The sequence below is a fragment of the Nelumbo lutea genome, chromosome 4 (genome assembly GCF_056320005.1).
Source record: "Nelumbo lutea isolate HS-2025 chromosome 4, American lotus-T2T, whole genome shotgun sequence".
Taxonomy (NCBI): Eukaryota; Viridiplantae; Streptophyta; class Magnoliopsida; order Proteales; family Nelumbonaceae; genus Nelumbo; species Nelumbo lutea.
Genome location: NC_142687.1, coordinates 8,938,538 through 8,953,586, shown reverse-complemented (window position 1 = coordinate 8,953,586; position 15,049 = coordinate 8,938,538). Strand labels below are relative to the sequence as shown.

At 38.3% G+C, this 15,049-nt stretch overlaps 1 protein-coding gene across 1 annotated transcript; it reads left to right on the top strand.

Moving 5' to 3' along the window:
- Positions 1-4,637: 4,637 nt before the first annotated feature.
- LOC148853776 (serine/threonine-protein kinase D6PK-like) lies at positions 4,638-8,460 on the top strand. Its single transcript, XM_088982424.1, has 3 exons — positions 4,638-5,024; positions 5,266-6,676; positions 7,289-8,460. The coding sequence occupies exons 2-3, from the start codon at positions 5,418-5,420 to the stop codon at positions 8,160-8,162; spliced, it is 2,133 nt and encodes a 710-aa protein (XP_088838550.1). The 5' UTR covers positions 4,638-5,024; positions 5,266-5,417; the 3' UTR covers positions 8,163-8,460.
- The last annotated feature ends 6,589 nt before the right edge of the window (positions 8,461-15,049 follow it).

The following is a 15,049-nucleotide window of genomic DNA, read 5'->3' as shown; positions in this document are numbered from 1 at the left end:
ATATAAGAATTAAGAGGAAACAAGCATGCCCTAAAAGTAATTGTTGTTTTTAAAATCTCACCTGATGTAATCTAACAATCATCTCCAAGGAAATGTATTTCAAAATTGCAGAACCACCATTGGTTCCAACCATCATTGCTGAAAATCTCAAACTAAATTATTATGAGATATCATAAGCAAAGCAATAAATACACTGTTACAAGTTACCACGAACTTCTTCACCTGTTGTGGTTTTAATTCTTGAAATATCTGATATAGGCAATATGTTTTCTGAGCTTTCTAGGCTTTCCAGTTCCTTCAAATGTATTCCGTTGTGTTTGGTTGCAGTGCAAATTTATTTGCACTAGTACAAATGCATGAGTGTAAATATAAAAACTGTTTATTTTGGATTTTATTTTATTCTGTTCTATGCTTTAATTTACCTTATTTGTATTGCAATCAAACAAAAGGAGCTAAAATTTGAAATAAAATAGGTTAGAATTTGCATTGTCATAAATGCAAATTTATTTGCATTGCAACCAAACACAGCCTCAGTGATACCTTTTTTTTGATAATAAAATCATTCAGTGACGATGATACAGGTCTCCGCTTTCGGGTTGTCGTCATCATGTGTTAATACCCTTTATGGGCTGTCCATGTCTCCATGACCTAACTAGTTGAGCTCATTGAGTTCATTCGCGAATTTTGCTGGTCTGGCTTGAGACTTGGACTCGATTTTAAAGCTCAAGAGCCGACTCTCAAAGCCTCAAGATCATAATTTAGTTAAAAAGCTTCACCTCACCAGATCCGAGGGAAGCGTCTAATCAGTTGGATTAGGTACCCTTATGTTTTCTACGCAACCTGAACCTCTATATATATCTGCAACTTGGAAGAATGATGTTGTTGATGTCCACCCATCCAAATACTGGATGGATTAGTTCCAGATTCATCACTTCAATCTGTAATCTTGTACTGGTGTTACTTTAGTTATTATTAGTTAGCTCCAAACCCACTTTCCTCAGCTGAAAAGTTTGAGCTTTATTAAAAGGGGAGAGGACCCTACCCAGTCACACTCACCCAAAGCAAAACCTGACCTCCTGGCTCCTGGACGGTGGGCCTCACTCTATAGTCTCTATACAATCAATCAAATCCACCTATGCAGCCTAACCCAAGACTCAAGCCTGAGCCCTGAGCCGAGTTGTGCAGGATTGACATGAGAATGGGATAGAGTGCTTACTAGACAAGTGGCAAGCTAATGACACCCCCACGCTATATACCGCCGTAAGGTAGGGGGTGGAACCCATGCGCGTGCGAGTCAGTAGTTTGTTAAGCCCCAGATCCTGGATTTCCCGCCGTCTACACTCTACAGATACAGCCCTATGGGCTATGGGCTATGGGCTATGATACCCTAAATTTATAAAACAAAAGAAACGGATAAGTAGACGACTGTACAGTGCAGATTGAAAGTGATTGTTTACTTGCGTCCCAACGAGGTGGGGGATGAAGTTGAAGGAAAAGGTTTCTGAGAGCCAGCGCTTTCCACGTGTAGAGGGGGCTAGGGACGGGCCCACCAGTGAGAAGGAAGGGTAGGTGTTGGGCTTTCTCTTCCCGGGCTTGTCTGCCAATACTTAAAGCGATCATATGATATGATCCAAAGCCTTTCGATCACTGTCGTCGTATTCTTTTGGACAACTCAGGAGTCTGGACATATGAAAATAGGCGCATATCTTTCTTATCCTCCCGTCCTGACGTCAATGTGTTGCTCCTCCTTGTCCTTACTTTGCCCCAATCTACTCCAGCCTCCAGGCTCCAGTCAATCAATTAAGTTTTAACCCTCTTCTCTCAGACTCCGGATCTGCTTCCCACAACATATTGATGATGGTTCATCCAACGTGGTCAGTAACTGGTAAGCTGAGACTGAGGTGGGTCCGTGGCGTATGGGGTTAAGCGAGATAGAGATTTAGCTGAGCACAATCCTGTTCAAAAAACTGTGAAACCAATTAAAATGCACAAAACATTGATTCAACCACTTTACTATGGGTCTCATCCATTCTGATTAAGCATTGGAAGCGTATTTTATTATCATGCGCAGCTATCCACAACTCCGCATGCATTTCGCCTTTTCCTTCCGGTTCACGTGCATGCATGTGACACCTCTCCATCTGGCCTCTTCCCCCAAAAAATATGTTATATTTATGATATACTAATGCTGTGGTAACTTAACCTCATGTGAATGTGATTATTTTAAATTAATCTAAATCCAACAAGATAAAAAAAGAAATAACTTAATTAATTAACCATATATAAACCATTTACCTTTGTCTAGTGGCTACTGGCTACTCTTCACTAGATTCCGAGCAATTGGATATCTTACAGTATTGCCTTTTAAAACTGCTGGGATGAATGGCAGTTGAGCTGTTGAGAGCTAATGGTCCTAGCGATGGCTTTTGACCATCCTTTGATTTAAAAAAAATCCCAATCCAATGGTCGTTCGCAAGTCTCGTCCAATCCCGGATTAAAAAACCTGTCCTTTCGTAGAATGGACAGGGCAGCCGACTGTTGGACTGTTAAGTGTTAACGTTATATTATTCATTTTATTGAGGTAGACAAAATACCCTTCTTAGTTTGAGAAAATTCCATTTTAGTACTTAAACTTTTATTATCCCAACTTTCAAATGTGTTATTGTAGTACCTAAATTTTAAAAAAATATCAAGTTTATCTCTATCTGATTATCTGATGGCATGTATAACTTAAAATTTTTGAAAATATCAAAAAAGACATTATTCATTATCTTATAACTATTCATAAGAAATAAACTAGCAATGAACTCTCTGGCGAAATCCCGAATAACTTGTCTGCAACATCCAGGCTTCAACTCATCAACCTCTCATTCAACTGGCCGGTTCACCGGAGAGATTCTGGGTAGCTTCGGGAACCATGGGATATGCATGGCCACGCCCATCATGCACGATTCTAAGCACAGAAGATGGGATGCTCTTTACGTTGTAAGCCTTATGACAATAACGTATGTGTCATGCCATTGCCTCGGTATCAAGATGAGAAACTTTTCTAATTCCAAAGCACTCCATGCTCAGAAGAAGAACAATAAGAAAGATGCAAAGGGATGCATGCAACTATGCAAGAACTAGGATTGTCGTGGCTACAGCAGATAGAATATAACGCTGTTCTTGATTCATCAATATTCAATACATAGGTTGCCTGTTGAATGCGGACACATACTGTGCAAACAAATTGGACCTAATGACTAGGTTAACACAAATTACGGACAATTCATTCCACCTTGCCAAAGTAGTAGACTGCATTTTCTTTTAACCTGTGAAGCAAACCAGATAGTCAAGACCCTGTCGATAGCCATACGATGAGTATTATCCAAAGTCGGCCTGTAGTTCATATTCATGATTAGATAAATGATAACTAGTGATTTACCATTTTTTAGCTTCTCCAAATTCTTTCTTCTAAGCAACTAAATGCTAACAATTGAAATCAAATGATTGAAGAATGAGTTATTATTTACACATTTTTAATAGGTGATTATCCATACAAACTTACAAAGGATCAGCACCATTAAATGAATTGCTTGCGATCTCCCACTAGAATTGGAACCGATCTCCACCGGAACAACACCATTAAATGAATTGTTTGCAAGTCTCAGCTCCTTTAGCATGAAGAGGTTACCGATCTCCGCTGGTGATGTGCCAGTAAATGAGTTACCGGAAATATCCAGCATTATTAGGGTCAGGGTCGACACATTTGTCAAGGCACTAAATGTCGCCTTTGATGGTGGAACAAGGCCCATGAAAGCATTAAATCCAAGCATAACGATTCGCAAGGAACCGAAACGGTTGAAGCGAGAGAACCTCAAATCTGGGAAGAGCTCCTATAGCCGAAGGTATTACACCTCGAAGTGCATTGCCTTGAACGCTTAAATGCACGAACGATGAACAGTTTGCAAGTGCAGAAGGCAGAATTCCTCCCAGCATATTCCAATCTAACCATAGGTACTGAAGCTGTTGAAGTCCCCCGAAACTAGCTGGGATCTCTCTGGTGAACCAATTGAACGAGAGGTTGATGAGTTGCTGCCTGGGTGTTGCAAAGAAGTTATTCGGGATTTCGCCACAGAGTTTATTGGAAGACAATCCATATACTGAAGATTCTGCGGGATAACACCAGAGTTTCCTCATGAGAGAATAACAAGGGTTAATTTATTTTGGATGTCTTACTCTTTAAGGGTAGTTTTGATATTTTCGAAAATTTTAAGTTATATATCAAATAAGTGACGATTGATTAATAGCAAGGACCGATTTAACACTTTTTAAAAGTTTAGGTACTAAATTGATACTACCCAAAATTTAAGATACTAAAATGTAATTTTATTTTTTAATTTTCGGATAAATACGGATATACACGATGCAGAATTCTGAATTCCAGCCCCCCCCCCCTTATTATTAGCCCTCTCTCCCTACGGCTGATTGGTCATTCTCCCTTTAATTTTTACCAGCAAAACGCATTAGGCTAATAATACATATTTATTCGTGCTCTCTCTCCCTGATTTTATTTCTGTTAATTATTCTACTAATTCGTTTTTTAATTTTTCAGTAAAAAATAAAAATCCCTCACGCAGGTCGCAGTCTCGGTTGGCCAGTCCTGTAGAGAAAGAGAAAAAGAAAAAGACGGCCTGAAGTATACTTGTATATTACCATTAACAAAGAACTGAGAAGAGAATATCCGAAGATAAAAGACGGATCGCTTTGCATTGCAGTTCATTTGCTTGTGAACTTGGCTTGGATTTGTCTAACCTCTCAAGACGAGAAATGATGAATTAACAGAAATTTGGTAGGAAGAGTTCTCCAGCCACAGAGGCCAGCGAACTCCGACTTCTTGCTTCGATCGGATCCATAAAGTCCTTCTTTTAAGGGAGAAAAGGGAAATCTCTCTCTTTTCGAGCTCTGAATGGTCGCATTAACTTTCTAGCCATGAAAGATCGCCCCTGCCGCATTTTAAGATCTTTTCTCTAATCAGCTAGGTAATCTCAGTTCTTTCTCTTTCTTTTTCTTTCCGCATTTTCTCTTTTCTGGGCTCTATTTTCTTTTGCAGTGGTCGGCTTCTGTGAAAGTCTAGAATTTTGTTTCTAGTCTTCATTCGATTGCATATACATTGATTACATCTTCTTCTTCTTCTTTTATTCGTGGCGGGAGAACGTAATCTTTGAGAATCGTCTGTACTGTCTAAGTGATAATGGTGGTTTCTTTAACGTGTCTATACAGATTGGGAAATTAGATTTTGAAGAAAAAAGAAGAAATAGAAAATCTTTGAATTGCTTGGTGTGAGCCTCGTTCTGAGTTGATCTTGCACGGCAGAATCTCTGTCTTGATTCGTCTACTCGCAAGTACGGTTTTAGTTGAGTATCCTGCGTTTGATGGCTACACCTTCGAAACTACAGACCGCCCCCTCTCAAAAACCTATGGTTGCTGACTTGAGTAGCAGTGCGTCGGTGTCGATGCTGGATTGCTCCAAGGAGTTGCTGGCCGATAGAATTCGTTCTTCCTTGAGACTTCATGATTCTGCTCCCTCTTCCAGTTCTAAACCTTCCCCGTTCTCAGCAAAACCACCGCCACGGTCTTCTTCCAAACAGCCGACGAATGGAGCCTCCTCTTCTAAATGTGCAACTGCAACTGCACCGGATCATAATACCAGGACGGCTGGCAATCAAGCGACTCCTGTTATCCATCAGAAGCACTCCCACAGGACATTCGAAGGTCATTTGCAAAAGGAAGACCTACCAAGTTCGTTTAAAAAATCGCACAAACACAAGGGACAACCTGCAGTTGTGGATTTAAAAGATTGTCCTACCGAAACCATGAATGCAACTCCTAATGAGAAGGTTTTAACAGAAACAGTTCCAGAGCCGGAACCTTGCATCAAACATCCCATTGATGATTCCAAAACTTCTCACTCAAACTGCTTGTCAGAGCAGGCAGATTTTGTTTCAGGCCCTTATAAGAAGCAACATAACAGTCAATTAATATCACAGTCGGGCATCAGCCATTGTCCTAGTCCTGATAACAGTTTCTACACGGCAACTCAATTCACAGAAGCTAAGGACAGTTTTGCTGCCACAGAAGTTAGTGATTGTATCAGCAGTGTGGAAAAATCTAGTGGAAGTGCCAAAGTTAGCAACTCCTGTGATTTTGTAGAGAGCAGGAAGACTAGTATCTGCAGGGGCAGCACTGGCAGTGATGTTAGCGACGAGAGCAGTTCAAGTAGCTTTTGCAATGCCATATACAAACCACACAAAGGGAACGATAGAAGATGGGAGGCCATTCAAGCTGTTCGATCTCGTGATGGGATGTTGGGGTTGAACCACTTTAGGCTTTTGAGAAGGCTAGGCTGTGGTGATATAGGTAGTGTTTACCTATCGGAGTTGAGTGGAACTAGAAGTTATTTCGCCATGAAGGTTATGGATAAAGCAGCTCTATCAAGTCGAAAGAAGCTTCTGAGGGCTCAGACAGAGAGAGAGATTTTGCAGTCTCTGGATCATCCATTCTTGCCCACTTTATATACACACTTTGAAACAGAGAAGTTCTCTTGCTTAGTGATGGAGTTCTGCCCAGGAGGAGACCTGCATGCACTACGTCAAAGACAACCAGGAAAATATTTTCCTGAGCATGCAGCCAGGTATAATCCCTAATTAATATATTCTTTTTTTCCCTTAAAATCCCCCCCCCCGGGTGAACTTTGATGAATACCATCTAATTGCTTACCACTTTTATGAAGGTTTATCGATATCATAGTTGAACCCCTTTATTATTAAATCACACATGCATGTTTGTAAACATTACTAATATAAATATTTCTATTCATATCATAGAATATATTTGAATTTTGTCATTATCCTGAGCCTATGCCACTTTACCAGACTGAGATTATCTTTCCCTTTACACAGATCTTTATGAGTGTCTCTAATCGTCCAAACCGGTTTTTACCAGAGCCATTTGTATTTGATTTTGAATCTTTTCTGGATACCATCACAAAAGAGACACCTTTTGAATGGCCTTCCAACTCCTTATGAAATCCACCATACAAAGTTATCATAAAACAGCATGACCCGATCTCATGTATATAACATAACTAATTGGTACGACAGTGGTGATTGTGGAGTGTAGGTAGTTGTTACAAAAACCAAGACAAAAAGGTTGCAATTTCAAAGTCAAATTGCTTCTCAAAGGGTCAAATTTAGGATGACATATTGGCTTAATTTATTGAATTAACTTTGCAATTATGGTGCAGGTTTTATGTGGCAGAGGTTCTCCTTGCTCTGGAGTACCTACACATGCTTGGGATCATTTACAGAGACCTTAAACCAGAGAATGTTTTAGTGAGGGAAGATGGCCATATAATGCTTTCAGATTTTGATCTCTCCCTAAGATGTGCAGTCTGCCCAACACTGGTGAAGTCCTCAAACACAAGCATGGACTCAATAAAGAATTCCTTCTGTGTTCAGCCATCTTGCATTGAGCCAACTTGTGCAATCCAACCATCTTGCATACAACCAACATGTTTTGCACCACGTTTCTTTTCAAGCAAGTCCAAGAAAGAAAAGAAATCAAAATCAAAAAATGAAGTTTATAATCAAGTAAGCCCGCTCCCGGAGCTTATTGCAGAACCTACAAATGCTCGATCAATGTCCTTTGTGGGCACTCATGAGTACTTGGCCCCTGAAATCATCAAAGGTGAAGGCCATGGCAGTGCTGTAGATTGGTGGACATTTGGGATCTTTCTCTATGAGCTTTTGTTTGGAAAGACTCCATTCAAAGGATCAGGGAACCGTGCCACTCTCTTCAATGTGATAGGGCAACCCCTGAGGTTTCCAGAATCACCTACTGTGAGTTTTGCTGCAAGAGACTTGATCAGAGGTTTGCTTGTTAAAGAACCACAGCATCGTCTTGCATATAGACGTGGGGCCACCGAAGTTAAGCAACATCCATTCTTTCAAAGTGTGAATTGGGCACTTATCCGGTGTACCAGTCCACCAGAGGTGCCAAAGCCTTTCATGATGGACTTGCCAACAACAACAGAGGTGCCAAAGGCACTGGCAAATGACAAGATGCCAGGATTGGATATGAAACCTTCAGGTAATTATTTAGAGATTGATTTCTTTTGATTCTTGTAATCTGCACCAACTTCATGGTATTGTGGTTGAATGGTTCTTTTCCATGGCAAGGAGATCAGAAATTGTAGCTCCTCCCAACTACACAAGTAAATTCTCTTTATTTTCAGTAAGCATGACAATTCCTGCTGAGATGAGGATAGAACTTGCTGTTCTTTCTTATCCGTCAAACCCTGCTCACTGATATTGTAAATGATGTATCTGATTGGAAAGTCTGGAAGTATTATCATTATTCAAGCATCTCCATACTTACTAATATATACAGAAATTTTCACTTGCTCACACTGAAAAATCAGCCAATCACATTTAGATGGAACCTATTTAAATATCTTTACTATTCGGAGATGTTGGAATGAATAATGAGGAGAGCTTTGGTTCATGATCATACGATCTAATCATTGTAGTCCTAAATTTCAACTATTCAATATTGAATTTTTTGTTTATATGCTAGCCTAAGGCCTACTGCTTCTCTGAACCAGAGAATTTAAGTCTATTGTCTGTATTTGAAATTTTGCATACCTCAAAGCAAACGTTCTACGAAGAAAAAAAAAAAGATAATAGTTACTACTGTTGAAAAATATAAGGTTCTAGACCAAATTGTGGGATCTTTGAAACCCTAGCTACTTCTCATCATAAATGAGTCCTTATCTTATAACTGGAAGCTTGTATCAACTCAAGAATGACTTAGATTTATGATTTGAATAAGATACAGAATAATTAGATAAATCTGATCAAGATGTTCAAGGTGTGACACCAAGTCCAACATGTTCCTAATTCTGCAACTTTTTACTGCTATTGATGTGGGGCCCATTTTATTCTGATCTGGAGAGTCCATTAAAAAGGATATCTAGAACGCTTTAATTAAACATCTCATGGTTTGACATGCAGTTTCCCTGAATTTGGGCCATATGAAGGGATGTTTATTGTTATTTGCAGATTAATTACACTTAAACGTGCCTGTTTAAGACTTTCTTAGACTTTATGGATACAATTAGAATATTGCAACTTCAGGAAGCATGGTGAGAAAAGGGTACTCAAGTCCAATGACTTCAACATTTTGTTAGTATAGACTCTTGACTTCCTTGTTGCCACTGATGCTTGATGATTTGGATACAAGATAAGATAATTAAATGCCCATTTGGGAGGGCTTGATGATTTGGATACAAGATGAGATGATTAAAATGCCCATTCGGGAGGGCTTTCACACATTGGCTTTTGGTGCTGTATGAGCCAAGAAACCTGAAAAGTCATGAAGGCCTGTTTGGTAAAAATCCAGAAAGTCGAAAATAGGTTTACATGAGCCCAAAAATCAACTTTCCAGTGAAGCCATCATTGGTATCTTCTCAGAAGCGGCTCTGTCAACACAGCTCATCACCGCAGAAGCCCTCCCAAACGGGCTCTAAAGCTAAAGTTATTTGAATTCTTTTTTATTTTGCCCCATCATAGGTGCAGAATTGATTGATATGAAAGGATTTGCAGCATTCAAGGAAAATTGTTAAGAACTTCTTGTAGGAAAATCCTTTTAGATCTGTCATTAAGAATTACTGATCATTTTATGTATTCCCACTTCAAAATTTATAGACAACATATGTTTGGTCATTGTATGTATATAAAAGTACTCTTTGCAGTAATACTAAATTACTAATACCATGAGCAATAAACTTTAAACAGAAAAGAACAAACTGGGTATACAGATAAATTGAAACAAGATTCTAAGATTTCTAAAGATCCTTGAAAACTTGTTGACATTTGGAAGTCAGGTTGTTGTTGTGGCTACAGTAGGTCACTTATACTGTAGCCAATCTTGTCATTGATTAGTAGGTATACCGATTGTTGGGTCACCCACAAAGTGATTGTTGTGGGTGGTTCAGTGGAATGCACACACCCACAACTTTCTAGTTCCTTGTCACAATTCATTATCTTTAATAGTATCTTAAAAAATTTTCATATAGAATTTTATATATCATAGTATCAGATTTTGAGGAAAGTATCATATAGTGTTAGAAGCATATGCCTCAATAAATGACTGAAAAACAAACATTCAAAGAAGCTCCTTTCTGCATTTTGTGTCATTTTCCGCTGTGCTAGAGAAGGATTCTATCCCATCATCTGTTGTCCTACAACTACAACATTTCTGCAACCAAAGACAACGTTGACGGTTGACCTCACAAAAATCTGCGCTTTTTTTTGGACAAATTTACCTTCCCCAGACCCTTCTCAACCGCCTGCAGAAGTAATTCAATCCGTCAGCAATAAGTCCTTTGGGAGTTGCAATGTAAAATTATTCATGCTACGATAGGAGCGGGAAACTTTACTGGAAGGCACGAAGGAAAAATCGGAAAAATCAAGTGATCAAATGATTCTCTGCTCCCAATAACTGGGGAACAATAAAGCAGAGAGTGCAGAGGGATATTTGAAGCCCTGCTCCTTTAGCTTCCAAGCGATGGCTAATTAAAAGCAAATATCAACTATTAACGAGATGATTATGTGTTAGCACTCCAATTGAATGGTTACGGGAGAGATTAAGGGTCTCTTTGGTTTGCAGTCGGAATTAGAATCAGAATTGTCTATTCCCATCATGGTCCGTTTGGTTATAGAAATAGGAATGAAAATTGGAATCAGCAGGAATGGAATTTCATTCTCAAGGGAGGGGGGAGAGGATGGTCATTCCTTCAAATGAGGGAATGCCTTTCCACCAGGAACAGAAATGAAATTTCGATTCCACTCAACCAAACAGTTAAAAATTCAGTTAAAATTGGAATAACCCATTCCAAATCCAATTCCAGACCCCTATTCCCGCAAAACAAATGGGCATAAACCACCAGACCATCTGAAAACAGAAAGTGAAAAAGAAAGATTTATGAGCTACTATGTGAACAGCATCATGAAACCATCTATTTATTTGATAACTCATGTTACTAAATATTGTCGACGAGGGACTAAGGGATAGATGACTCAGAACCATTTAAGAGCCCAACAAAAAGAAAAAAAAAAAAAAAAAACAATGAATCAGATTCAATTGTGAAAAAACTCAAGCCTTGGTTTCTATGCAAAAAACAACTGCAGATGGGATAACTTTCAGTTCCACTTCCAAGATGCCCCGATTGACATGACCAAACCAAGGTTCAAAGTTTTGATACAGTTCGATATGCTAAATTGGATGTATAGGACTTTGTATCGACACTCTTTTATATTTTTTAGTTTTTTTTTTTTTAAGTGTGACTATGATATGAAAAAGATAAGATATCTGAAAAATAACTATCCAATAAAGTAGAATCATAAACACGGTAGCAAATAAAATGTTATTTATCAAAATTCATAAATGAGTTTTAATTGGTCAAAACCCTTTCCATACCATATATTTTTCCCATAATATTTACCCATTTTTTTTAATATGTTCAGAGGGTCAGTTCCTGAAACTCCTTACATTTCGTATATCGGTGAATACTTATCGGTTGATACGTAACAAGACTTTGGACCTTGGACCAAACCACTGCAGCAGCATGAAAACAACCAGTATCTCTCATAGCAACAAAACCATATGATCCTTCCCAGACCCAGTCGTTTTTCAAATTCCCCATCACATGTGTCTTAGAAAAACCAGTTTGCAACCGATATATTAATCTTCTCTGTAAATCACCGATGAATAGACGTCTTCACGTATTCCTGGCTCACTTGCTTCGATTGGTCTAATGAATGACACAAAATACCCGATTATCACTGGCTTCGATTGGATAGAAACTCTGTAAGTTCGCGATCGAAGTTATAATTATTTTTAGGCTTTTTATAGTCCACTCCACCTCAGAATTCATTTATTAATTTTCCTTCGCCTCAGAATTCATTTGTTAATTGATTAATTCCCCAAAATGATATTTACCCCTCCCCGGTGAATTGAGAATCTTTCTCCTCGACACTGACCCGAATTGTAATTCAAATTACCCCTTATTTTTATCAATTTAACTCGGTAATAAAAAATGTAAGTCCGGTCAGATTTCGTGGGATTAGGATACTCCTGACGAATTGGGATTAGCTGAATGCTTATTCATAGCAGGCTGTGAGAGCAATAATAATACCCCATATCAATGATAAAATAAACGGGGCTCAGACTAAGAAGGAAAAAATACACCGGATTCATGGTTGTGGGGTATATTATACCCCATGTATTTTATAACTGATGTAGAGTAAGATTTAAAATATCGATACAGGGCGATACTTTGGCGTATCGATACTGTTTTTTATGTTTTTTTATTTTTTGAAACTGATTCAGAGGGGGAGTTTTAAGGCTGGTCTACCCCCCAAATCACTGATCAACCCGAAACACCCCTTGTAGAAGCTTCTTTTTGATAAATATAAATGACAATATAATGGGTTCAGGGTGGGAATCATATACCTCATCCCTGATTCTGACTTTTAAATTAATCTCCATCCCCGACCCCAATCCTCGTCAGGGAAAAAATTTAGCCTCCACCCTCAGTCCCCAATGAAGGCAGATTCTCCATCGGGGATCCAAATCCTCAAATTTTTAATTAAAAATTTGTTTTTTGAAAAGGATTTATTTAAAATAAAGGATAAAACTAAAATATAAATAATTTTATAAGTAACATAAAATAATATTATATTTTTAATATATATACATATATGTAATATATACTAGTAAAAGTGTATGTGCATTTGCACATGGCAGTATCTCTAAGACAAAACTATTTAAAATTTACGGGACAGTTTCTCAACTTTTTTAAGTGGTCAGTTTCTAAACAATTATAAGTGGACAGTTTTTGAAATAAGAGTAAATGACATATATGTCCTCTCTTATGCCCATTGTATCCTTGGACAAGGGGGGTAGAAAATGTCCAATGAAAATTCCATAAATAAGTAGCATTTACTCTTTTATAGGCAGTATAGGTAATTGGGATCAAGGTGGGGTGGGGATTTCATTCCTCATCCCTGTCCCCATCCTAGATTGGGCATCCCTTTTTAATCCCCATACCCAGCAAGGCAATCTCCATCCTTGTCATCGGTCGGGGAGGCTAGATACACAATGGGGATGAGGAATATTGCCATCCCTACTGATAGATACTATTGATATATATAAATTTAAGGTTTTATTTGATTTTTCTTAATTTATGGGAGAAAAGGGTGAATACTTTTTTAAAATATGAAAAATGGAGGTATTTTTTTATCAATAAGGGTGTAAGAGAAAAGGGTAAATAAAGGAAATAATAAAAACTCAATTGAGTATTTTGATAATTTAATGTATTCCATTCCAGAGGGAGATATTTGTGATAAAATGAAAGTTTAAGGGGTATTTATTACAAATGAAAATTTGTGAGGATAATTGTCACTGATTCCAATAGACGCAAGGCATGAATGAGGTAGAACGTACAAATGAATAGTTCCGGGGAAACAAATTGATCTTTGCCAACAGCTACACAAATGTCGTGGATTCCTTCACCATTGCTGTTTTGTAAGTTGTAAAATTCTCACTGCCCTCTCCTATCCTATCTCTACAAATTTAGGTGTCGATCTCACAGCCATTATTATTATATTGTCGCTGCTCCAAAAACACCAAGAACAAGTAAAATAACGTGTGCGAGAAGATAACCCTACTTTAACTAGAAGAATTTGTGATATGTTATCATTTATAGGGAGAATGACCAATCAGCCCAGATCAGAATTTTATAGTCTCATACTATGAGGGAATGCATTCTCACCGTGAATTTATACCAAATTCACGGGTAGGATGTGGTTTATAGGGTGGGCTGGAATTTAGAATTTTGCATCGGGTGTATTCATATTTCTCCGTTATTTATATCTCGTCCAGAACTTTGGATTAGACCTGTTTATGGGCCGGGTAGCCTGGCGGTCTGGTCTAGTTCAACCTGATCTAAGTTAGGCTTGGACAGGATTTTAGGCCCGCAGGCTCGGGTTTGGGCTTAAAGCATCATAGCCGACCTTTTTTTGTATCGAGCTCAGGCTTTCTCAAAAAAGTCCAATCTAAGCCCGAGCACTACTTGATAATGTATTATATAATAAAAATATATATAATATTTTTTTCTTCTCTTTTTTCAAGTAATAATGAGATCTTTCATTTTTAGGCCTTGAGGTCTTTTAATATAAATAAATTAGTTTTTAATTGAATTAAAAAGGGAAAAAAACAAAATTTTGACCAATCTTGGGCTTCGGGCTTTATATGATGTTCGGGCTCGGTCTCAAAACCTAGGCTCGATGTACAGGTCAGGCTCGGGCTCGGGCCTAAGCATATTCTGTTATTGTAGAAACAAAGCCTGGCTCAACCTATGAATAGGTCTACTCCGAATTTGTAAATTATCCATCAACGAGTTCCCCAATGGGAACGCATGATTAACCTATTTTGGATTTTTGAGGGCATGTACTTTTGGTGAGATTGGTTAAATTTGATGTTGTCAATGGGTTGGGTCTAGGTTGCGTTAATGTAGATCCGATTCCGAACCAAACCCTGTAGGGCTTGTTACTTATAGAACTAGAAGCAACCTTATTAGTGATCCAACCTACCATATCTGACCCAATAAAACCCGATTGTAATTGGGGCCACATAAGGGGTAGCCCATTCCCATTTCAAATGCACGGCTACAAGGGCTGTGAGTTGGGTGTAAGGACCAATTTTGTGAGGAGGAAATCTATATTCTAACCCTAAAAATTCAATTAACACTATGTATTGTTCATTTTCATTTTTGTAGCTTATCCATGTTTTTTTGATTTCTAGGATTTCCAAGTAAATAATAGAATGACATTTTTACCCATAAAAAATCTAATATAAACATGTTGTGTCAATGATGTGAGGCATTTGTTGTGTCGATAATGATAGGCAACCGCTGGGCCTGAGTACACCCATGTGCTATGGG